The sequence below is a fragment of the Myotis nattereri genome, assembly GCF_964212035.1.
Source record: "Myotis nattereri genome assembly, chromosome: 16".
Taxonomy (NCBI): domain Eukaryota; kingdom Metazoa; phylum Chordata; class Mammalia; order Chiroptera; family Vespertilionidae; genus Myotis; species Myotis nattereri.
In genome coordinates, this window is record NC_138091.1 from 37,437,019 (window position 1) to 37,464,391 (window position 27,373).

Consider the following 27,373-nt stretch of genomic DNA (forward strand, 5'->3'; position numbering starts at 1 on the left):
CAATCTTTTTTTAATCTTGTAAGATATAATAAAGGAGTAACCTTTTCCTATCATTGTTATTATGTAATCTCTGTACTCTTAGCATATTTATTATAGTCCTTCACATAGGTATATATATGAAGACCCATTTGCAGAAATAGGTCTATTCTATTTCTAAATATTTTGACTTATGTTTAGTCTTCAGAGAGTGAGAGTGGGAAAAGGTCTGCTCAAGAATAAAGACATATATGAAATTTGGAGATAGAAAATTAAATGTTAAATATATATATAGATACATAGTATATCTACACACATACCTACATACCTCACTCTATTCAATATAAAAACAAATTAATACAGTGTAAGTCGTTAAGAGAGAAATAGGCTTTGGGCTTATACTGCTTGAGTTTGTAACCCAGCTCTTAGAAACTCACTTCACTACTGTGTAGTTCTGTTTCTTCATCTGTAAAATGGGGATAATAATATCTTCAACATCATGGGTAATCAGGCCTACGCCATTGAGGCTGATCACAATGTTTAATGCTTGCTTAAAATGGCATTTGGCAAATATTAAATGCCCAGAATGTGTTAGCTGTTATTGTTAGCAAAAATTGTTTAAATTTGGTGAGAAGTTTTTAAAAATTGCTTTTAACATTAGATACCAATTTGGAACTTCAAAATTTTGCATGTTTTAAAAGTTATACTTTTTTGAATGATAGTAATAATAATGGTGATAATTCTTATTTGAATGCTTACAGGGTGACATACACATATTAGCTCATGTATTCTTCACATGTATCTCCATTATATAGATGAGTACATTAAGTCTTAGAGAGGTCAGATGTCTTGCTCAAAATTATACAACTAGAAAGCTGTCAGAGCCAAGGTTAACATCCAGGCCTTTAAACTCCAAATTTGTCTCATTATACTAATGTAAAAATTAAGCTTTAGGGAAGTTAGCTAACTCACCCACAGCATCTGGTAAATCAAATACTAGTAAGACTTTATTCCAAGTAGCAGAAGTGATAGCCAAATGATTTAAGCCAGCAATTTTCAACCTTTTTCATGTCATGGCACACGTAAACTAATATCTAAAATTTTGTACCATACCAATCGGACTATATATCTATATCTATATCTGTGTGTGTGTATAATTTTGATTCATTCATGTAGGACAGCTATTGTTGTGTTGGCTGTTGTCATTTTTTTTATTTGACAGTCCAAGGGAAAAGAGGTCAGTTGCCCCTGACTAAATAGGTATTGCATGTTTTAAAAATTCTTGCAGCATGCTGGATGAAAATCGCTGGTTTAAGCAATATAGGAAAACTAGAAGCTATCGAAGTTGAGCAAGCCTCAAGGTTCATTTGGCCTAGTTGGATACTGCTGTGCATTGGAGGGGACATAGAAGAGAGTGTACAGAGATAGCATAGTGTTGTGGTAATGGAATTGCCACAATTCTCTAGATTCTTATTCAGTGCTCTTTTCAAGATGTTCTTGTTGGTAAAAATCATAAAGCCCATCAGCATACTTCTTAGAATATAGATAATTGGGAGTGCCAGTAGTCTATTTACTCAACACTTACTGAATTTATACTGTTTGTCTATTATGTACACTGTAAGTTTAGTAGAAGTTAAATTTTGAGTATTCACACTATTGGTAGGGGTGTAAATTGATGCAGCCTTTTTGTAAGTTTGACAATATGTATCAAAATTGTAATGCACATAATTTATGACAGCAATTTTATTGCTCAGATAAATTTGAAAAAAATTGAAATGTATATGTATGTATGTATGCATGTGTGTGTGTATATATATAGCATTACTTATATAGTAAAAAATGAAAATCTAAATATCAATAATAGTAATCCATTGGTGTTTTAAAATGATATACACACATAAACACATATATTTGGTGTGATATGGAGATACAATAACTAACTCAAAAGTGGGAAAGGGATGACATAAATTTTGTTGTATACTCTTATATAGTAGTTGTATTTTTTTCCACATTAAAATCCAAAATCTCATGAGGCATTGTAACAAAATGGACCCTGACATCCATTTCCTTATTCTATAAACTTGTGCAAATTTGCTGTAAGTCTCTGTACTTCAGTTTACTTGTTTCTAAAATGGGAATGATAATAGTATATACCTAAACCAGTGTCACCCCAATACATTTAAAATAAAAGAACACCAAAAAAATTATATAGTGTATACCTTATAGGACTATTAACAGAATTGGATGAGTTGGTATGTCAGCATCTGACACAGAGTTAGGTATTCCATAAATGTTAGCTATAATTATTGTAACTTTAAGATTTGTGTGACTTTCTATCAACTATGTTCAGTATCAGTTCTGAGCCTTTGGAAGGTGACCTTCAAGTAATTTACTTAATTGGCTCAAATGAGTTCCTTTCTACTTTTCCGAGGAGTAACCTGATATCAAATGGATTATTAACTAGTCTTTGGGAAAAAGTAATTTTGGCCTGATTTAAAAGGTATTTGCTACCAATAGATTGGAATGACTGTGGCAAGCCAATTTAGATGGTAAATAAATCACAGTAATCAATTAGATCATGCTGCAACCTAGTTATTTTAGATACTAGCTGCAGCCGAAGTATTTTTTTCATCATAGATAAAATGGAATCATTGACTTGTTTTCAAGATACCCTGTGAAAATCATTTAAAGCTATTTTGATTAAAAAAAAAAAGCCTATGCATAATGTTAGTCTGATATGTTTTAATGCACTTATATGTTCTTTACATGAAAATAATTATCTTGCAATTTGGGGGAAAACTGGAATTCATGATCTACTTCAGTGAATTTTATTATTAGGAAAAATACAGAGTTTCTATGAAGATTAAATAAGATTTCTTAAACATACAACCTATCATATAATAAACATTGAATAAATGCTTTTATTGTCATTTTTAACTTAGATCAAATGGAAACATAGTCTTGAGAAAAGTATTGAAAAGCCAAATTAAAAATATAAAGAGCATTTTTAGAAAAAATATAAGTTGTATTATAGTGAATTTTATTAGATTAAAAAATCTAGTAGATGTGTGGTAATCTAAGCTCCCATCAGTCCTAAATTAGATACCTCTATTTTAATTTCCATATGGATAAAGTACCTTACCAAATACTTCCAAAGCTAAATAAAAAATGTAAATGAAGGCTTTTAAACTCTTTGGAATACTAACACCAATGCTAATTAAAGTAGGTCTGGACCTCATTCAAGTACTGTTTCTAATTCAGATGCTCTAGTTTTATGGGTTGAAGGTTTATTCAGTGGTAGAAGTAGCTCCCATTGCTCTCCCTGTAGCCTTCCAGACAAAAAGTAGAGAATGTTAGTCAGTTATTGCTTAATTCAATTTAGATAACTTCAGGTATCATGAGTCAGTATTATTAAAGAAAACTAGAGCCGGACAATAATTAAAAGTGGTAAAGAGGGATTTTATTCAGGAAGTATTGTGACAGGGAAAAAGAGAGCGCAGTTTAGAACTGGGTTCAATTCTGAAATACAGTAAAGACAGTTAAGGATTTATAGCCAAGAAGCAAGGAAGGGAAGGCAGCAGTGGATGGAAAATTAGTAAGAGGAGACATCAAAGATAGGATTTTTGCTAAACCAATTTAACTGAATTTTTGCTGAACGAAGGACAGAGTGATCAGCTATCAAGGGTGGGGGGATTCTCACTAAACTGTCTTAGTAGGATTCTTGCTACAACTTGGCTAGACTGCAGGCTTCAGTATAAGACCCAAGGATGAGGCATAGTGGAAAACAGGGCTCAGAAGAAGCCTGACAAAGTTTTATTAAGAAGAGAGGCTTTGTCAGTATGTATATTTTGAGCACTTACATGTCAACATGTATTATCAAATAAAGAATCCTTTTGTGATGTTTACACACACGGGATTTGGATAGTGCCATACTCTCAAGAGTCCAGGCCTTCCAGTAGGACAAAGAACTATGTTAAAATTCTATACTCATTCATTTGTAAGCTTTATGTCTAGATAATATGTAAGTAAGAATAATAATACCTTAGAATTAAAAGGAATAAGAAATGTTTGTAGAGCGTTTCTCTGTGTGCCTAGCACTTAATGTGTCAAACATGGTTTGCCAGTTAAATACTTTTTGTTTTGCTTTAAATAAATTTGCATCATCTTACTGTGATCAACTCGTATTTATTAGAAACTCCGATTAATAGTTAATATTTCTTTGTTTAATTAATAAATAAATTTTTGATAGATAAAATCTTTCAAAATGGAAGTCTATATAGGGAAAAATAAAAGGAATCCTAACAGGTGGAAAAGTTGGTAATCACTTGGTTAGTAATTGCTGATACCACGTGGGGAAAGAAAATTTTTTCCTACACTTCTACGTTCTTTTGGCTGGTCTAATAAGTAAATCTACAAGAGACAGATTAACAAGAGAAACTAACCAAATTCAATTACATGCATATGTACTGGAACCCCACGTACATAAGAGAGCCAGAGACCCCACATACACAAGAGGTTCAGAAACAGAAAGGTAAAATGGAGCATATATGGCATCGTGAGCCAAGGCACAAGGTAAGAAGAGCCTTGGGGCTTTGGAGGGGAGCGCGATCATTTGCAGATGATACGAAGAACAGGTGTTCAATAATTAGAAATAGGCCCTTCCTTAAACATAGGTCGTAAGTTATTTCTGGTAATGACTCTTATTATGGGCAAGGCTCCAATTTAAATTCTTCTGGGTAGTTAAGGGAGGGGCAGAAGTTTCACCTGAACCTACAGGGTCTCAATTGCCTACAGTAGTGGTCGGCAAACTCATTAGTCAACAGAGTCAAATATCAACAGTACAACGATTGAAATTTCTTTTGAGAGCCAAATTTTTTAAACTTAAACTCTATAGGTAGGTACATTGTTATTAACTTAATCAAGGTAATCCTAAGGCTTAGGTAGAGCCATACTCAAGGGGCCAAAGAGCCGCATGTGGCTCGAGAGCCGCAGTTTGCCGACCACGGGCCTACAACTTAAAATAATTTACATGCCAAATGGCACATCTTGGGGAGGCCTGTTCTGAACACCTTAAATCCCTTTTAGCTAGTATGTAGTGGTTCTAAGAGTTGGGCATCACTTTTTAAAATTAAATTTATTAGGGTGACATTGGTTAATAGGATCATATAGGTTTTAGGTGTGGTTTTCTATGTTACAAGATCTGTATATTGCAATGTGTGCCCACCACACAAAGTTAAATCTTCTCCTGTCATCATAATAGGTCCCCTTTCCCCCTCGCCCCCCACCACCTTCCCTCTGGCAACCACCACACTGCTGTTTGTGTCCATGAGTTTGTTTTATATCCCACATATGAGTGAAATCATGTAGTTCTTAGCTTCTTCTGACTTACTTCACTTAGCATAATATTCTCAAGGTCCATCTATGGGGTATCACTTTTTTATTTTTATTGATTTCATAGAGGAAGGAAGAGGGAGAGAGAGACAGAAACATCAGTAATGAGAGAGAATCATTGATTGACTGTGCATGGCTCCTACTGGTGATCAAGCCCGCAACCCGGGCATGTGCCTTTGACCGGAATCGAACCTGGGACCCTTCAGTCTGCAGGCCAACGCTCTATCCACTGAGCCAAACAGGCTAGGCATGGGGTATCACTTTTAAATGTGGAAAATACCATGATGGTTACAGAAAAAAAGAAAATCCTTCTTTGTTCATGCTTCCTCTGTGATCTTGCCCAGAAAACTCACCATGATTTTATGCCACAGTTCCTAGAAGTCTATTTTTATATTTAATTGACCCTGTCTTCCCTACTTGCTTATCTGCCGACCTGCTGGAATTTGAACAGTTCACAAAGTTTCAAATGTTAGATGTAAAGATTAAATAATGTTGGTCCTCAGAAATACTTCTCAGTCACAACACATTATGAAAGGCAAGTAAGTAAGTATCCATGATTCAGAAGAAATCCTCTTAGTGACTCTCCAAATAGGAAGTAAATTATAATATGTGATTATGTAATGCTTAGCTTTTAATATATATTCACATCATAAAATAGAACTTATTATAATGCTAAACCATATTTTCCTTCATTATAGAAAATGTGCCCAAATTGACATATTTAACCCATAAGAATAATAAATATGTGGCATGACAGAATATTCTCTCACTAATGAATATACATTATAGTGACAATGCTGCCCACACAAGAGAACAGTGTAATAAATAAATTTACCTTATTGTTTTTGCTTTACTTTTGTATTGTTTTGTATCGGAACATTTCGTTAAATATGTGGTGGTAGGAGAGAAATATCCATTGATATGATATAGAACAATTTCATATAGCTGTGATTTTCAATCGATGTGCTACAATAATTTTTGCAATACCTGACTATTTAGTCAGAGGCACTGACCTCATTTCCTTTAGATTATCAGGTAAAAAAAAAAAATGACAACAGCTAACACAATAGCTGTTTGGTGTGAAAGAATAAAAATTATACCTTTTTTTGTGTCAGATCGGCAAAAAATATATTTTTTGTGGTGCCGCAGAATTTTAGTAATTAGTTTATGTGTGCTATGAGACAAAAAAGATTGAAATCACTGTCATATAGAATTGTCCTATCTAAATAGATGAATAGCACCAGTGGAACATATGCTTCAGAAGCCTACTGAAAGTTCACAGCATGTCTAGAATACTGCAGAGAGTACCATTACCACTGCTAAATCCATACATTAACCCTAGCTCCCCTTCTCCCACGGTTCTTTTTTCAAGCTATCCTGCTGTCCACTGGAAGGGAAGGGACTCTTCTGGATTCCTGGGAGGTGAGGAGAAACTGTGACAACAGAAAGGTTCTCCACACCCTTTAGGGAAAGGCCTTCAGACACATGGGATGGAACACTAACACTAAACCGGTCTCACCAGTGATTAACACAAGTCATTTCCTTGATCATGAGTGAAGGCTATTCGCATTTTCAGGAAGTTGGTGTCTTTTGAACCTTTCTGCATCTAGAAGGAATATAGAAGGTAGTATGTCTTTGTTTGAAATTAATACCAATGCTACTATATTAATCAAGTGATAGTTCTGTAGTTTTAGTGTATCTGATACTGCCATCTGAATGAAAGGGATTCAATCAGGTTTTGAATATCTCTAAATATTTAAAAATAACTTTTCTGGTACCTTACATTCTAGACAGTTCCTTCCTTATCACTGTCTAAATTTACCATTTAACCCAATAAATTATGAAGATAATGCAGGCACATATACAGTATTATTAATATTTTCAGTTACATTAATATGCAGTTTTGTTAGTGACTACTTACTGTATTTTGCAATATATATTTGTTCACACAGCTCTGATTTAGGAATTCAGAAGAGAAAAAATTGAGAAGGAATCACTAAGAGAGGAGTTTATAGCTTTACTGCATGAGGAGCTTACAGGTTTTTAAAATAAATCGTTCCCAGAATTCATGTCACAGCTCCTTATATGGTGCTGCTTTTTTCCTCTCAGTTGCTATGACAACAGCAGCACTGCGCCATTCATCAGCTCTGGACCTGGACTGTATTGCTAGCCTTCCATGTTACTCCTGAATGTTAAGAACATCCGTGAATCATTCACTGTGTTAATGCTGCGCCATTAGAAACCTCAGAACCAGTTCTTCCATCAATTTGCTCAAACAGAAGGATAAATTAAACTGCGCCACAGAGAAATATTGTATAAAAATATTTCCTGTTTCCTAAGGGAATCATACAATCTATATTTGCTGCAGTAGTCTGAAAGGATAAGCTTATGTCAGGCAATCTAATGAAAAGAACTCGTCCGTGTAATTTGTCTTGAAATCATTAGCTGTTCAAGACAAATACCACATTGCATCTCTGGATACAAAAAGAAGCAGGTGATGTTGTTAGGGATTCTAAGCTCCTTTGGGAGCATCACTTGTGCTTTGGGACCATAATCAACATTTGCTGTAAGAAGTATCACCTGTAACACACAATAAGTTCTGGGCATTGTGAAGAGCTGAGTGCCGAAGATTCAAGTGTGGATCATTACTGGTGTGTCAGTTCTGATAACAACATGACCGTGAATAAGAAGAAGCCTTTCAGGTTTTCTGGAGAAAAGATTATATAGTATTGACTAAAGAAGAAGATAAACTAAAGCCTGTGAGTATGATGAGTAGAGTATCTGTGTGTTACATGGGTTTTTGAGATGCGAGGCCTACTTTGAGCTTTGTAGAAAAAGAAACACAACCTAAGAGAATTTGACATAGTTTTCAGGGAAGCCATTAAGAAATGTCTTTAAACATATATATTTAATTTTAATTGTGTGTTCTTTTACTTTTATGTGTGAGTGTGTGTGTATGAAATTTAGAAACAGTTTAATACTTTTAAAAATATTTCATTGTGAAGAAAGCTGTTAATTCAGTTTTTTAATGTAAATGTGAAGGTCATATTGCTTTTTTTTGTTAGTTGTGATTCCAGAATAGAATTCTATTCCTATTGCAATACAAGTAAAATACACTTTTAAAAAATAGTGTGGAAACCTAGAATTTCTGTAAGCATGCTTCTTTAATACATTAAATATTTATTTCATTACCTGAAATGATTACAAATGAATGTACTTGGATAGTTTTAAGGATTTATTAACTTGACATTATTTGGTATTTATGTTGATTTATATTGTCTGTTTTCCCAGTTGAGAAAGGTTAACTAGAGTTTTTCCATTTTTGTATTTTCAGACCATTTGGAAATGCTCAATTTAAGATAAATTGAATTTATAGATTGAATTTCTTAAAAGACTGTTCATTTACTGGCTTTTAATTTCTCTTTTTAGTTCTGGCCATGGTAACTTAGAAATGTACTAAAAGTAGGAACTTGGTTTTTCAAAATTAGAATATTTAGAATGATCTTCAGCCACTCACAAAGAAAAGGGCATTTTATCTAGGCTTTTTCAGTTATTTATCTTCCTGAATTCCTCTTCTTAAATACATTTGTTCAGAGAAGATATACTTTAGGGTATAACTGGGTTCCTTTAATTTGTACAATTAGGGAAAAATATTTTGCTACATTGCGCAAGAAAATATGAATTTTAAAACTTATGTATATTTAATAACTGTATACATTGTAAGTTAACACTTTTTTATTAGTTTTTTCTTATAAATGCACATGTATAAAGAATTTTGTATTCCATTACCTCTGGAACCGTAATTCTTATTAATAGTAAAAGAGACTGATTTGAGCACTTTTAAAAAAAACAGTTATATTTTTAATAATAGTTTTATTCATTTTAAAGAATCTTCCTTGGCACATCCTGTGATTTTTTTTTTTTAATGTTTGGGGCCTTACCCAAATGAAATGTTGTATATAAGCATATTTGTTTGTTTGTATATTGTCTAACTTAAAATCCACTAGTGAAACTCCCTATTTTGAGAGATTCTACAGTAAGTTGATTTGGTGAATCTGTACTAGTATATCATATACTGTACTCCTACTTTAGGTTTTCTTAAAGTAAGAGCCATCTGGTTTGTTCAATATATAAAGATTCAAGTTGCAGATTTAACTGGCAACGTTCTGTGAAAAAATTAAGTCTCCTACTTTGGACTTATAATTTAACCCCTTAATTTCAAAAGAGTTTGATGTCTTCAGCTTTACTTTCTGAAATCCCTTGAAGTCTTTCCAATATTATTACTATAACAGACAACTGGGTAAAATCTTAGTTGATAGGAGGCATTGCTTTTGTTTGGGAGGAAATATGTTAGTAAATAAATAATATATAAAATTTATAAGTATAAAAGGCTTTAGTTTCTTCCCTAGTTTAACTAAAACTTGAACATGTCATCCAATAGCACTTCTGAATATCTAAAAATTTATTAATAATGCTTATATGTTTTTAGTAGGAAATAGGTGCCTCCTTTCTGTCAGAATCTGAATTCCTGTCAGAATCTACATTAAGACCAAAAGTTTCACAATGATGATAAATTATTTTAAAAGAGTGATTTCCAGTTTGTTTTTTTTCTCATGGGAATCAGTCAATATTTCTATTATAAATGTATCTTCTTTATCACTCCAATGTTCTCAAGTAAAACATTTTAACCACTTGTGAGCTTTGTAGCTTAGGACATGTTAACCTCTGAAGTTTCTTTTCTATAAAATTAATGAAATAATGCCTTATTGTGCCATTTTAGGCATTAAGAAAGATAATATATGTTAGGGATCTAGTGTAATACTTATCACAAAGGAAATATTCTATAAGTAATAATTCTCTTCTCTACCCTTCCTCTACATTGGCCTACTTCAGTGGTTCTTGGACTTTTCCTAGGGAGTATTTTTAGGACAGAGGAATTTGAGTACATATCAAAGGGATATGGGAGGTAGCCTAACGGGGCATCAAAGCAAACCTGGATATTTTTTACATATATCTTTGGGACAGAGAAATTTGAATGCATATGAAAGGGGTGCAGTATGTAGCTTAAAGGGACATCCAAAGCAAACCTAGATATTTTTTCTTTTATAATAGTCTACATTCCATCAACTGTAATTGAAAAGTAGAAAAATATTTTTAAAAATAGTCTACTTTTTACATTTTACATTTTTATGATTTCAAAAAAGAAATCTTTAAAACTCACTCTTCAGGAAAATATACTACCAATAATTATGAATTCCCAAGTTTAAGACATACTACTGAGATCTCTTGGTCTGGGTATCATTTTTAGGAAATAAAGATCCTGAAATAAGTATGTATTAATACATACTTATTTGGGAATTAAGTATGTAATTCCCAAATAGATTGGGAATTAAAAAGCAGGGATGAAAAATGAATCTAACTAAAGGTAGAAGGCTTACTCTGTTCAAAAGAGTGAGTAGTGGTATGGAGCTGGGTCAAGCTGTAGTGGGATGAGAAAGGAAATATCTTCATGAGAGAAATGAAAAAGAATGATGATGGGGAAACTAACAGTTTAGCATTTTTAAAGTTGTGAGAAGTCCTGCAATAAAAGAACCTATTTAACTGTTTAATCTAGTATCTCTAAAACTTATTTGACAACAGACACTTTGTTTTTTCTTACACAACTGCAAAATCTTGTGCAACAAGTAAGTGTTCCAAGGAGCACACTTAAGGAAATAAGTGACTAACGGAGGTTATGAATTTAGAAGGACAGAAGAATGGATAACTGTGCAAAGCAAAGTTTGACAGCAATCATCTTGGCACGCCAGAAGATTATGGAAAAGTTAAATTTTGCTCAAATTCCCCAGATAAATTGAATTTTAATATTTTAAAGAATAGTATGGTGTGTGTTTTTAAGTGGGGGGAAAGATTGCATTTACCATGTGGATTAGAAAGTGGAATGATAAATAAGGTGACTAGTAAAAATTAGAAGCAAGAGGACAGGATGCATTCAAATGGTAAATACATCAGTTTGTCTGGAAATAAAAGATTCTGAGGAAGGTAAAACCAGGAATGGATTGAGGAGGCCTTTGAGACAGTGGTAAACTGAAATGGTAGCAGTGGAAAGGTTACAAGGAGAAAAAGATTTTAAGGAATAAGCAAATTGTCGACCAGCCACTTATAGAATCTAGGAATATGGGAGATCTGTCAAGATGATTCTAAGACTAAGAATGTGAATTGATGGCCTGCAGAGGGTTTCTGGGCTTCTTGATTATGAAACTATCTTTTACAGATTTGAGAAATTAGCCATTATTCAAATACGTTTTTGCCCCCTTTTTCTCTTTTTCTGAGTTTTTATTACATATATATGTAGACCTTGGGATGTCATCTCACAGGTCCTGAGGTGTTTTTTTGTTTTTGTTTTGCTCTTTGTTCTCTGTTGTCTTAAGATTGGATAATTTTCATTCATCTATTTTCAGATTCACTTACTCCTCTATCATTTTAAACTATTTTCAGTTTACTGTATAGTATATATGTGTATGTATGTGTGTGTACATACATATATACAAACACACTATATACTGTCATTTAAATTGTCATGTTTAAACTTTAAATACTAGAGGCCTGGTGCACAAAAATTTGTGCACTCGGCAGGGGCCGGGGGGAGGGGGGGGTCCCCTCAGCCTGGCCTGTGCCCTCTCGCAGTCTGGGACCCCTCGGGGGATGACCACCTGATGGCTTAGGCCCGCTCCCTGGGGTGGGATCGGGCCTAAGCTGGCAGTCAGACATCCCTCTGGCATCCTGGGAGCCCTCAGTGGATGTCCACTTGCCAGAGGAGAGCAGGCCTAAGCTGCAGTCGGACATCCTTAGCGATGCTGAGGAGGCGGGAGAGGCTCCCACCACCACTGCTGTACTGGCAGCCGTCAGCCTGGCTTGTGGCTGAGCAGAGCTCCCCCTGTGGGAGCGCACTGACCACCAGGGGGCAGCTCCTGCATTGAGCGTCTGCTCAATGCAGGAGCTGCCCCCTGGTGGTCAGTGTGTGTCATAGTGACCAGTCATTCCCAGTCGTTCTGCTGTTAGGGTCAATTTGCACATTACCCTTTTATTATATAGGATAGAGGCCTGGTGCATGGGTGGGGGCTGGCTGGTTTGCTCTGAAGGGTGTCCTGGATTAGGGTGGGGGTCCCGCTGGGGTGCCTGGCCAGCCTGGGTGAGGGGCTGAGGGCCGTTTTCAGACTGGCCACACCCCCTTCAGGGAGGTGAGTCCTGCTGGGGTGCCTGGCCAATCTGGGTGAGGGGCTGAGGGCTGTTTGCAGGCTGGCTAAGCCCCCCAGTGGGGACCCTCATCCCATGAGGGTGTGGCCATCCTGGGTGAGGGGCTGATGGCTGTTTGCAGGCTGGCCACAGCCCCTCAGTGTGGGGGTCCCCACTGGGGTGCCTGGCTAGCCTGGGTGAGGGGCTGAGGGCCATTTTCAGGCTGGCCACACCCCTTTCAGGGTGGGGAGGTCCTACTGGGGTACTTGGCCAGTCTGGGTGAGGGGCTGATGGCTGTTTGCAGGCTGACCAAGCCCCCCAGTGGGGACCCTCACCCCATGAGGGTGTGGCCATCCTGGGTGAGGGGCTAATGGCTGTTTGCAGGCTGGCCACGGCCCCCAGCCACCCAAACTCCCAGTGGAGGCTGGCTGGAAGCAGGTATCTGGGATTTATTTATCTTCTAGAATTGAAACTTTGTTGCCTTGAGTGGAGGCCACAGCCGGCCAGGGCAGGCGGGAAGCTTGGCTTCCTCCATCGCCAGGGCAACCAAGCCTCCTGCTTGCTCCAACTCCGTGGCTGTCAGCTGCCATCTTGGTTGGGTTAATTTGCATATAGTCTCTCTGACTGGCTGGTGGGCATGGCTTGGGGCATAGCAGAGGTGTGGTCAATTTGCATGTTTCTCTTTTATTAGATTAGATGCTGTTCAATCCATTCAGTGACTTTTTATTTCAGCTATTTCATTTTTCAGTTGTAGAATTTCCATTTGGTTCTTTTAAATAGTTTTTATTTCTCTGCTGAGATTTCTTCCCTTTTTTTAATTAAGAGAACATATCCCTTTACGTCACTGAAAATAGTTATAATAATTGCTTTAAATTACTCATCTGCTAATTACAATATCTGGAATGATCTCCATCTTTTCTAGTGATAATGGGTCACATTTTCCTGGTTCTTCGTGTATTAAGTAATTTTGTATTGTATCCTGGACATTTTATTTAGTGGATACTCTGGATTTTGTCGTATTTCTTCAAAAAGTGTAATAGCTTTCTTTTAGCAGGCAATTAACTTGATCTCTTGGGCATCATTTCAGTTCAGTTCTGCCTCATGCATGGTTCAGGAATCAGCCAGAAGTTTGAGCAGAGTTTATACACAGAACTTAGGTCCCCTCCTGTAGTTCTTTACTTTTTGGGAATCTTCCTCCCCTCACTTTTCAGTGGTTGTTGTTGCCACAAGACTAGAAAAACTAGGTTTTCTTTTGGAATTTTAATGACTCCATGCACTGCTGACTATGGTCTGCATATATGCCAAAAAATGGGACACTCATTCCAGTCTGGTCTTTTCTCTTGCAACTGTCAGCTTTCCTCCAGACTCTGTCTACTATGTTCAATCTCCAGGGCCTTGAGGTAGTTGCTTTTCATATTTTGTTTAGAGTTTATAGTTTTTTCTGTGAGTGGGTCGTAGAGAAGCTTTCTAGGCTGTACAGAAGCAGGACCCTATAGGATTTTGAGATTTTTGTCTTTCATAAATAATGACACTTTCTCAAAAGTTACTTCTTTCTAACCATAGAAATATGTGTGTATTGGAGAACCAATATTTAGCTTTAGTGCTAAATTTTTTATTTTTTATTGATTTCAGAGAGAGAGAGAGAGAGAGGTATCAATGATGAGAGAGAATCATTGATCAGCTGACTCCTACATGCCCCCTACCGGGGACCAAGCCCACAACCCGGGCATGTTGCCTGATGGGGAATCGAACTGTGATCTCCTGGTTCGTAGGTCAACATTCAACCACTGAGCCACACCCGCTGGGCTGTGCTAAATTTTATAGAAACTCTGACTTTAGTGTTCTTTTCTTTACCATTTATTGTTCCATACTTACATGTTTCCACTTTACCATACATCCATTGAGGTACATTCTTAAAATAATAGAAATCATAAGATAATTATATGAACTTTTGAGATTTCCTTTTTTGCTTTCATTCCTCTTGACTGTATTGTGTAATACTGCTTCCACTTCCATCCTACTACCAAGATTTTTTAATATTTAAAGAATGTAATATGGTGAATAGAGCAATGTGTTTTATTAGTTTAAAATCCAAGAGTGAGAGGAGTCTACTGAAAATAAAGACCTCTGTGTTAAATCAGTCTACTTTTTGCATATTTATAGATCACCCTCTCACTAACATACAACTGAGAAGAGTAAGGCAAATAATACTTCATTCCTTTGTGTATTTAAGAAAAGCCAGAATAAAAATTCCTGCTTCTACCTCTATATCCCCCATATACTCTTTTCCACCTGCGCCCCCCCCCCCTGCAGTCACCACACTATTGTCTGTGTTCACAAGTTCTTTCTCTTTTTTCTTGTTTTATGCTCAATCCCTTCATCTCCTTCCCTCCTTAACTTCTTCCCTATCCCTTCCCAGTCAGATAATCCCAAAGTTTCAGAGTAATGAAAAGCAATTTGTCCTGTTACAAAGACTGGGAGTTTCTGACAGATATTCTAAGGTTAGAGAATGTTGTAATTCTTCACCCATGGTTAGGGGGTGGTGAAGTATTCTGTTGTGAGTTCCTTTTAAGATTAGAGGCCCGGTGCATGAAATTCGTGCACAGGTGTGGTCCCTAGACCTGGTCGGCGATTGAAGCGTGAGCGTTTGGTGTGGGAGGGCAGGTCCCAGCTGACCTCTGGGCCCTGGGCAGCACCTGGGCCCCAGGGCCCCCACATGCCCCCCTCTACCTGAGTCACGGTGCCTGAGTCCCCATGTGGAGATACGATGAACACAGCCATACGCTGCAGGCCAGGGCATGGCGTGGGCCTCTGGGCCACCCAGTGGTGCTGCATGGAAGCCGGGCGGGCAGTACGCTCTCTCCCAGCTGGCCTCGCAGACCAGCTCCTGCATGAACCTATGGGGAGCCCGATCGGCCCCTGTGGTCCTGGCAGCTGCGGCCCGGCTCACCCAGAAGAGGCCGCACGGGTGCAGGACAGGCTCCTCACGGGCGCCTGGCACCTGAGCGCAGAGGCTTCCCTAGTGGGTGAGCCCTGGCGTCCTGGGGGAGGAGAGCAGGGAGAGTGAGAGCGAGCTTGGCAGACACCCTGCATTCTCACTGCACCTCCATCCCTGTCACCCCTGCCCCCAGGTAGCCACTGAGAGGTCGCAGCCCCCAACCCGGGCTCCACAGGAGGTTGGTCGCCACCACCCACCCCTAGTTCCCTGTCCCAGCCTGGGGCCCGGCCCCAATCAGGCATTGTCTGCAGGGTGGTTGGTGGGGTGATCAGGCCCCCACTCGCACCCGCCTTGGCCTAGCACCGCCCTCTCACCTGCTCCATCCCACTGTGGTCCCACTCTCATCGGGGCCCATTAGGGCCATCAGCACCTCCACTGCTGCCCGCTGCCAGTGCTGCGTCACCAACGCCTAGCCATGTTCTGTGCCGCTCCTTGGTGGTCAGCGCACGTCATAGCAAGCGGTTCAACTCCTGGTCAAACTCCTGGTCAAGGGGACAATTTGCGTATTAGGCTTTTATTATATAGGATTAGTAGCAACTGCACATTCCAAAAACAAGCCAGAAAGTTAATGGTCCTTCACAGGTAATCTTTGGAAATGTCTCAGTAGTCATTTTTGCCCATGGGACAAAGACTTATTTGTTGTAACTTACCCTTTTAGGATTGCATTACAGTCTGGCACAGTGTTTATGTTTATGCAGATTGCAGCCGTTTCTTTGCCTCCCACATTGACTGCCCAGGATCTTCTTCATTTTACTTTCCTGACATCTTGAAAAAGAAAGAAAAAAAAAAGAGGCTTTTCATTTCTTTCCTTAATTGTTAACTTTTTTCTCTCTTTGTTAACCTTAGGCCTTTTGGGTCTGCCTCTTAGAAATCAAATTGGCGTTATCAGTAAATGATGGCTGACTATTATTTATGTGCTAGTATCCAAGATTATTTCTCTTAGTTCGTAAGTATATGTAAAACTATTTTTTCCTGAGGAACTTTATGTTATTGTACTTAGCATATTTTCAGCCATTGAGAGCTGATGCAAAATGGAAAACAGTAATGTGATGGCATTATATCATTCTCAAAACACTGTTCTAAGATGATTATTCTACAGTTCCTACATTCAAAGAGTTTATCTGGTCCTAGCCTGTTTGGGATAGAGCCTGCAGACTGAAGGGTCCCAGGTTCAATTCCTCAGTAGGGGGCATGCAAGGGAACATGCCTGGGTTGTGGGCTCGATCCTCAGTAGGGGGCATGCAGGAGACAGCTGATCAATGATTCTCATCATTGATATTTCTCTCTCTCCCTCTCCCTTTCTCTCTCTGAAATCAATAAAAAATAAAAAAATAAAAAGAGCTTATTTGGTAGGGTTTGATGATTTAGACAATAATAGAGGGGGGATAAAATTTATATTACAAATTTATAATACCAGAATCCTGAATCCAGTGTCATATAAAATGTTCAAAAAGGAATGAGCTACTAGCGTTCTCATATATAATACCTCTTTTCCAACATGTACCTTTCCCCATCATACATACAAGAGGACCTGTCCTAGTATTCTTGTTATCTACACTAATAAAAGAGAAAGATGCAAATTGACCATACCTTTGCAACGCCCACCAGCCAATCAGGAGTGTATATGCAAATTAACCCAACCAAAAATTGCGAGTTAATTTGCATATGCAGGTGCTGAGCGGCTGGGGGTGGGGTGAGACACTTGCATCGTCGCCATGGCGACAACGCAGGTGTTCCACACCGCCCCAGCTGCTGTGGGCCTCTGAGCAGCGTGGGAAGGCAGAAAGGCGGCTCCGGGCCAGAGCGAAGGTGGAAATGCGGCTCTGGCCAGAACGAAGGCAGTGCTGGTGCCAGCAGCCAGGGGAAGGAAGGCCCATTCTTGCACAAATCTTCATGCATCAGGCCTCTAGTAATACATATCCTTCTAAAGAAAATAACTTCACCTATTAAATAACAGCTATCCTTTTGGGTATAAGGGATAGGGAGATAGAACTGAGGCAAGACATGTGAGTAGATTACTTCTTGCAGATTGCTGTCATAAATCATCTGCTCTTGATGCCAAATATTTTTATTAGCATCTTAAAATTTAGTTTGTACGTGTCCATGTTTTTCTATTACCTATCATATAATCATTATCATTTACCAAAAACAACAATATCTAGTATTGAGTATATTTTATATACAAGGCACTATGCTAATTTTTTTACAAAGATGAGTTCATTTCAGTCGTTACAATAACCTTGGGAGATAAGTGGCATAGTATTGTTATGATTACATAGACTTACTTAGTTTAGAGATGTATAGAACATCTTACTGTGTATATTATGGTTGATCCACAAATCCAAGGTCCCTATTTTATTTTATTTTAAAATATATTTTTATGATTTCAGAGAAGAAGAGAGAGAGAGCGAAACATAAATGATGAGAGAGAATCATTGATCGGCTGCCTCCTGCACACCCCCTACTGGGGATCAAGCCCGCAACCCAGGTATGTGTCCTTGACCAGAATCTAACTTGGGACCTTTCAGTCTTCAGGCTGACACTCTATCCATTGAGCCAAACCAGCGAGGGCTCCAAGGTCTCTATTTTAGTTTGTGGTTCCAGGGGGAGCTCACTCTATAGCCTTCAGTAGCACATTGTGCTTCAGCTGCCTTTTTCCAAAGAATAATAAATGTTAATACAGTATCTTTTTTTAGCCTTATCTACACTTTGCTCTTTAAATTTAATCCTCATAACAACTCTAAGAAGGATATATGGCCGAAACCGGTTTGGCTCAGTGGATAGAGCGTCAGCCTGCGGACTGAAAGGTCCCAGGTTCGATTCCGGTCAAGGGCTTGTACCTGGGTTGCGGGCATATCCCCAGTAGGAGATGTGCAGGAGGCAGCTGATCGATGTTTCTCTCTCATCGATGTTTCTAACTCTCTATCTCTCTCCCTTCCTCTCTGTGAAAAATCAATAAAATATATTTAAAAAAAAAAAAAAAAGAAGAAGAAGGATATATGGCTCACATTTTAAAGATGCAGAATCCAAACTTGGAAAAATTGAATAATTTTTTGAAGACCACATTATATAGGCCATGTAGCACAAGTCTCACTTTAAAGCCCTTTCTTTTCATCGTGATCTTCATTTCTTTGTTCTACTACTAGAAGCCCATTGCACAAAATTCGTGCATGGCTAGGGTCTTGGGGCCTTCCGGCTGCTGGCCAGGGCCTTCCTTCCTTGGCTGCCGGCCGGAACCTTCCTTGGTTTCGTGCCGCCCCCTGGTGGTCAGTGCATGTCATAGCGAGCGTTTGAACTCCCGGTCTCCCAGTCTAACTCCCGAGGGACACTTTGCATATTAGCCTTTTATATATAGAGATTTTCCCTCTACATTCTCATAGGTGTCTGATGAGAAGATACAAATTGTAGATATTTCTGTTTAAAGGTGCTAGAGAAAATATATTTTTTCCTTTAATTTGAGATGAGGATATATTGACTGAGTAGAGGCCCAGTGCATGAAAATTCGTGCACTCAGGGGGGTGGGGAGGGTGGCCTGCACCCTCTCATAGTACAGGACCCCTTGGGGGATGTCCATCTGCCAGCTTAGGCCCTCTCCCTGGGGGGATCGGGCCTAAGCTGGCAGTCAGACATCCCTCTGGCAGCCCAGGAGCCCTCGGGGGATGTCCACCAGCCGGCTTAGGCCTGCTCACCCGCTCCCCATGTGGGGAGTGGGCCTAAGCCATAGTCGGACATCCTTGGCACTGCTGAGGAGGCGGGAGAGGTCAGCCCAGCTTGTGGCTTAGTGGAGCTCCCCTTGTGGAAATGCACTGACCACCAGGGGGCAGCTCCTACATTGAGTGTCTGCCCCCTGGTGGTCAGTGCACATCATAGCTATGGGTCGTTCTGGGTTGTTCTGCCATGAGTGTCAATTTGCATATTACCTTTTTATTATATAGGATTTTTATTTTAAAATATTTGTATTGATTTCAGAGAGGAGGGGAGAGGGAGAGAGATAGAAACATCAAAAATGAGAGAGAATCATCGATTGGTTGCCTCCTGCATGTCCCCCAATGGGGATCAAGGCCACAACCTGGGCATGTGCCCTGACTGGGAATCAAATCATGACCTCCTGGATCATAGGTCAGTGCTCAACCACTGAGCTACATCAGTTGGACAGCTAATTTTTAGAACATTTACAAGTACAGCTAGCCTCATTCCTTACAGTCATACCACATGTATGCTCCATATTATTACATAAATTACATATGTAAATATGTTATCTATTTATATGTTACATATATAAAATTTGAGACATTTCATATTTTGAAGAGGTGAGAGTTATTTAATGAGGAAAAAACTGTGGCTAATGTTCACTTTCATATTAGAGATACAACTCTTCATGTAAAATGTTGCTCAGTGAATTCACTTGCTACCTTTAGGGTCTAAGTATTCCTTTCAAAAGCTGTATATTGAAAAGACAAGTCATTAGTCATTTAACTGCTTTTATTGGCAATAATATTTTATATGAAATATAGGAAAGATCATATGCTCTGACGCTTTAACAGAGGTATGTAGGGTTCTGATAATTTTTAATTGCATTATACTTGTTTCTTATATTTTCAATTTCTATGATGATATGTTTATGTAGTATTTTAAATTTAAATGTAGTTATATTACATAGCTACTAGTACTTTAAACTCAGAAGTTGGCCTGACAAATATATACAATTGCTCATATCAGTAAACCAATAATCGCATAAGCCAACATACCCACAATGTTAAACTCCTTTTATATTATTAAAAACCTAGTGCTGCTTCAGATATGTGGAAATGAAACCTAATACCATTAAACTAATTGTCATTGGAGTATCATTAGCATATTTAAAAGGCTTTTCTGATCTCAGATTATTGATTTGTATCGGCAAAGATATTAAAGTAGGTAATTGAAATCTATACTGCTTTATTTTATCATTTTATCTCATATACCCTGAGTTTTGCCATTCAATACTATAAAGAGATGACATGAAAACAATGAGTTGTATGCTACAGTAATTTGCCTTTTTCTTTGTATTAGCATGTGTAGGTAAACAAAGATTTAAATACCGGTTTCATGAAATGAAAAAATTTCTATTTAGTTTATTCAAAATGCCACTGAAGTTGTCTTGTAGGAATGTCGTAAAAGTTACTACAATAATTTTTTGCAGTAACTCTTTCTTTGGAGCACTATGTTGGTCTCCACATTTATTGCTTGTATGGTTTGTCTTTATATAAATGTGTCTAGTATATCCTTTGTGTATAATTGCATGAAAATAGAACTTCTGTGGGAGGAACAGACTTACTCTTGAGTTACCTTGGATATGACTTTGAATCACCAATTTTGTTAGGCCTTAATCACTAAATGTATGAAAGACATAAAGAGATGGTTTGATGCCTCCAAAAATATATAGATAAACAAATAGTTAATTCATTTAACAAATAATAGTACTTGCTCTGTGGTCCACACTAAGGCTACCGCAATATATAAGACAAAGGTTCTTCTGCCTTTTGTCAGCCACATCTGGAAAAGACAAATTAAAACACCACGAGGTACCTCTTCTTCCCACTGTAATGGAGTGAACAGTATTGGATTTGCTCTCCCACTAGAAACAACAGTTTTCAGAAATGACATTTGACAGTATGGTGATATGATCCCTGAGAGGAAAGTTGGAGGAGTAAACTAGGTCAACTCTGGCTTTTTGACTAAAAGTGTTCTCCTGATGGTGGGAAACTCAGAGAGTAACAGTCTTGTTGAACTGAGAAAACAGAGATCAGAAATTGGTGAAACCAAGGCAACTGAAATTTACAGAGTACTGAAAAATAGAGAGCTAAGCAGAAAGAGAACTACAAAATTATCCATATAGCCTTTAACTTAATAATGAGTTGCACATAGGTGGGGTGGGACTCCATGAGTCTAGAGAAGCTCTAAACCAGTGGTTCTCAATCTTCCTAATGCCTCAACCCTTTAATACAGTTCCTCAGGTTGTGGTGACTCCCAACCATAAAATTATTTTCGTTGCTACTTCATAACTGTAATTTTGCTTCTGTTATGAATCGTAATGTAAATATCTGATATGCAGGATGTATTTTCATTGTTACAAATTGAACATAATTAAAGCACAGTGATTAATCACAAAAATAATATGTAATTACATATGTGTTTTCCGATGGTCTTAGGTGACCCCTGTAAAAGGGTCCTTCGACCCCCAAAGGGGTCGCGACCCACAGGTTGAGAACCGCTGCTCTAAACTGAACAATTTCTAGAGTTCCCACAGGAACAGGAGGTGTTTTTTTGTTTTGTTTTGTTTGTTTGTTTGTTATTCCATTCTGACCAGCCAGAGTGTGTAGAGATCTTATTAAAAGCATCAGAAACAGCGGTTCTCAACCTGTGGGTCGCGACCCCTTTGGGGGTCGAAGGACCCTTTCACAGGGGTCGCCTAAATACATCCTGCATATCAGATACTTACATTACGATTCATAACAGTAGCAAAATTACAGTTACGAAGTAGCAACGAAAATAATTTTATGGTTGTGTGTCACCACAACATGAGGAACTGTATTAAAGGGTCGTGGCATTAGGAAGGTTGAGAACCACTTATCAAGAACATTCAATAGAAATCCAAGAAAAGACACATTTTTGTAGCAGAGCTCAACTAGCCTTAGAGTAAAAAGTTACCCCACACCTGCCTAAGCAAAGCTTTAAAAAGGCTCAAAAGGATCCGACTGATCCACTAGTGACTTTATGCTGTTGAGGGTCAGAAAGCAGCTGCCTAGTCTTCCTAGGGAAAGTCAAGAATAAAGAGATGTTGACTTCCTTTGTTACTGCATCCTTCAAATATTGCTGAATGTGGAGGTTCTTGGATACAGCAAAAGTGTCTTTTCTAGTGTTTCGTTTTTAACTCAACTATATCCTCATTAGCATATTTTGTCGGAAACTTTTTATGGAAATAATCGAGTCATTAAAGCTAGAAATTAAATTATCATAGTCTGATTATAATAATGGTGATTTATATAATGTTTGCTTATGAAAGTCTAAGTTAGTGAGGGTATTTATAAGTGTGATTAACCTTTATGTTATCCATGAATGCTTTTTATGAATTTGTTTGTCATTCTTGTGCAAGGGCCATGCTAATCTTCTCTGTATCATTCCATGGTGCTGCCAAAGCGAACACCATGAGTGCTTTTTAAAACATTTGTTTTATTAAAACTCTATTTGTAACCCCTGTCTTTGCTTTGATTTTTCTACTGTTTCTATTCATTTAGCAAATAATTATTAACTAGTTACCATATGCCAGACACTATTCTAGGCACTGTAATCGAAAGCATTACATTTGTTTTTATTTACAGATATAATTAATCTATAAAGCATAATAAGTATCATTATATTTGAATGAAAAAATAAATTTAAACTGATCCTAATTTTTGATGATGCATATTCGGCTAAGTTAACTTGCTCATTTTGTTACTACTAATAAGTACTAGAGCCAAGACCTAAATCTTTGAAATGACTAAGCCCATATTCCGAACCAATATGTATCCTTCCTGTCAATCTCTATCAGATTCCCAAACTCAAGTCTCTTACAGCATAAGAATCATGTTCCCAGTATTGGTTCAGATCACTTCTCAGAGCCCTACTTTCCTGTTATCTCTTACATCACAATAAAATCCCTGTTTGGTTTTAGATTCTTCCTACCCATTTCAATTCAACCACTTCATTTTTTTTTTCTTTGTTTTACTACTGATAAATCCTTTTGACATGTATTCTCTTACCCATCTGAATCATCTTATATGCCATTTTTTTAATAAATAAATAAGTATACTAAAATTCTAGGCAAAATATTATTCCCATCTTCCAAGTTGGCCTTTTATGTTCTCCACCAAGCAGTGTTTAAGATTTATTGGACAACCTGTCATGCTGTTGATTATACCGCCTGGGTTTGATTGACTTACAGATGATACTAGTTTTCTATAACTTAGATCAGAGAACATTATAAGCGACCTTACAAAATAATTCCGTTTCATTATTGGGCATGAATAGCATGCATGAAGGAGAGATGAAGGCAGGAAAAAAAATTAAATGTCTGCTATGAGCTAAAGATAACCTCAGTTGGAATTCTCTGAGAAGGGAAAACAGAACTCTGTAAGGCGTTAAGCATCACAGATCTTTATGATCCTGATTTTCCTCCTTGGCTCCATCTCTTAATTCCTGTACATTACTCAGGTCTCCCTCAACTTCTCTTTTCCTCCTTGAATTTCTTTCTTACATATCTAACCTAAGTTGCTAATTTCTGTCTGCTAGTCCCAAATTTCATTATGAAAATTATTATAAGATTTTTAGATATATAGAGTCCCTTGAGCAGGGACCAGTGCTGTCCTTGTCAGAACTCAGCAGGTAAAATAGTTATTCTGTTGCCATGACAATATATTAATAAAATTCTCGAAAGGACCTAAGAGCTTTCAGAATTAACTTACAATAATTTCCTCTATACTAAACAATATTGGATAAATAAATCGCTTCATTATTTTTTAATTGATTGGTGAGATCATGAAAAAAGATTTTAATATTGGCTATTAGAAGCCTGTAGACATGCGTATACATCAATTCTGATCTTCATTTGTAATCATGGTTTTTAAAAATAGGTTCAAGTATTATACTTTTAGCAGAGGTGAGAGTTCTGTTATTTCAAAGCTTACTTTTAGTGGAAAACCATACCGTTAGCACCCTTAGCCTTTGTTGCCATGTAGATAGTAACTGGCTTTATTTTGGTTTTTAAATAGAAGCTCAAAATGTACTAGTACATACACACTCTAGGATTTAAAGTGTGAGTTAGTTGTCTGTAGGTTTTGAGTACTGGCACATTTCAAAAGTATTTTTTAATACTTTACTATTTTTATCCTCTAAGAGAAAATAGAGAAAAATTCTGGCCATTATAATGACAAAGTTTTATAGTACTTTTTACAGGATATTTTAGGAACAGCTTAGAATCAATCCCTTATGGATCAGTAATGGAGTAATGGGTGAGGATTTTGAAGAATAGGCAGAAACTTGAAAAAAGTAGTGTGATCTTAGGCACTCAATGTCTTAGACACCTATAGTTATGACACTAATTTATAATGCATACAAATCAATTTCAGATTTAATTGATACTATGCTAAACACTTTCAACCTATTGTAGTTTATTTAATAGAACTCAGTTTGAAAGTACCAAAGCAATCTTCATATTTTTAATTTTAATTAGTAAGTAAAATTTATATGAGCTTTCAATAAGTAAAGCTTTCAATTTGTGAATTATATTTTATATTTCATTCTTTACAAGAATGAATGGATTCCATGGCAAGGAAATTACTGTTCCATAGACCACATGATTATATTTGTAATTAAATCCTATCTGTTTAGCATCCAGTATCAAACTAGTGTGGCCTAGTTAATATCTTAGTCAATTAGCAGTTTTGACTTCTTATGCCAATAGCTGAACAGTCAGGGGATTGATTTCCTTGTTTAGTGAGGTAGATTAATCCTTCTTATGGTGTTTATCACAACTGAGTATTATAATAGATATTTGTGGATAAAGAAAACCTTTGATTACAATTATTGCAAACAAAGTCCTAGAACTTAGTCCTATACTTTCCTCAGTTAATACCTGTATATAATGACAATGAAAGACAAAATAAGAAAGCTCTTGACTTTATAAAGAGAAAGAGCTAAAGATTATAAACAGTCATAAGTTACAACTTCTGCTCATAGTTTTGATTATTAGAGTTTAGCTTTTCCAGTTTGCAGTGATTTTTTAACAAGACCCATCTCCTCTATGAAGAATGCAATCTTTTTTTTCTGGCACAAAAAATAGGGTAACCTGATCTGAGTCTGACAGAGTGTGTCGTTCATTTAAGTGCTTCCATCTGTTGCCTGCTGTTCCCCTTACTCATGACCCCTCTATGTTTCTCTTTCCCTTCTCTTTCCCTGTGTTTCTCTTTCCTTTTTCTTTCTTTCTTCCTTCCTTCCTTTCTTTCTACCCACCCCCCCCTTTTTCCTCTCCCTCTCTCTTTGTCTCTTTTTTTGTCCTTAGCCCCTCTGAGGAAAGCAAAGTTTGTTGAGAGCCCACGAATTCCAGAATCCGAGCTTGGCTCCCCAACCCTCACTTCAGCTCAGAAACTGGATGTGGATGCATACTGCCCTGGTAAGCATGCATGCAAAGTGTCTGCTTTAAAGAGGGAGGTTTTTGGATTAGACCCATCCTGCAGAGCAGTATTCTGCAAGTATACCATTTATAAAAACATATCCATTACCTCTTTCACAACTAATTGCATATTGTCCTTATTAGAACATAGTTTTTACTGAACATCCTTTTGACTATTGATATTAATGAGAGTAAGTATTGAAAAAAATTTTAAAGATAATTTTCAAAATAATTTAAATAATTGTGGTAATAATTGGTTTTCAGGGTGATTTTTATGATATGGGATACTTGAAGAAATGTTGCTTTGGCCATGTGCAAATAGGAATGATAGAGATATGAATAAAAAATGTTCATTCAACACTAGCCCTCTACATGTGGCCTATTTTGCCTAATGCCTATTAGATTTCTAGACAGTATAGAAAATAGTTGTGACATAAACTTGAATTAGAAAAGAAACAGTATAGGTTCCTGATTTGGACTCCTGGACACACACTTTTAGAAATATCTCTTCTCATGAATGGCCTGTAAATACATGTGGGAGTTCACTAAAACCCTTCTTGTGTGGGAGCCAAACTGAGACAGAGTCATTATCAATGCTTAGATTCTTCCAAACTTAGATGAGTTGCCTGGCAACATTCTTTACACTCACTCTCCAGTAAGTCTATAGGGCTGTGTCAGAAATGTTCACAGCTTTAGTTGAGTATACAGATCAGAGCTTTAGTAAAGGACCTTAGAAGGCGTGGTTTTAGGTCCTTTGTTTATTCCTGCTTTTTAAGATTGAAGTTAAACCACAATGAATACAACCATTACATATTTACAGTATTAGGGATCAGCAGAATAAAATGATTTCTAGTTCTAGGGAAGATATCAGTAGCTCTCATCTGAAATGTCAGGATAATAGATCTCTGAGCCGAGATAAGACATATTTATATATAAAAAGAAAAATACAATAGGCACAAACTTGGGTCAAACCTAATCAGACATTTGATTTTATACTACACTTGATTTTAGCCAAAAGGCTGTGAAGCGATTGATTTTATGAATTAGTTTTGAATATTGAAAAATTTGGGGATTTCACTTTCAGGGTGCAGAACCCTGGGCTTCATCCACTGTTGTAGATGAATATGCATTTTTTTTAGTTAATCACAGTAGTTACGTATGAGGCACCAGCTTTTCTTTTTCTAAAAGAAACAAATCAACTCTTTAAATGGCACTGTAGCACATTGTTAGAAGAGTTACTTTCATGTTTTGAGGTATTGTTATACTTCTTGGGCAGTGGAATATTGTGCTTTGCATTTGTTCACACAAATTTTAGTGTGATAAAGTAAAATAAATCCACTAATTCTCTATTCCTACATTGAGTTTTGGAAGAAGAACCCTGTCAGAGACTTTGTCTTTTTCAGATTTGTAAATCAGAATGATTTTTAGGGAGACCCATCTTTTACTTCCTGATTGCCCAGGCTACATCCTTAATCTAAACTAGCTATTGTTATTGTCAAGAAGCTGCTGTTGTTGGAATGTCATCGCTGAATCACTAAGAAGAATCTTATCCATGTTATTATTTACATATATTTTCCACAAGC

General features: G+C 37.3%; 1 protein-coding gene across 1 annotated transcript in view; it reads left to right on the plus strand.

The window, feature by feature from the left end:
* TANC2 (tetratricopeptide repeat, ankyrin repeat and coiled-coil containing 2) overlaps positions 1 to 27,373 on the plus strand; it is a 251,137-nt gene that overhangs the window by 91,701 nt on the left and 132,063 nt on the right. Inside the window, exon 5 of the mRNA XM_081110818.1 lies at positions 25,680 to 25,790. Coding sequence (XP_080966944.1) covers positions 25,680 to 25,790 — 111 coding nt within the window. The remainder of the gene's footprint in view (positions 1 to 25,679; positions 25,791 to 27,373) is intronic.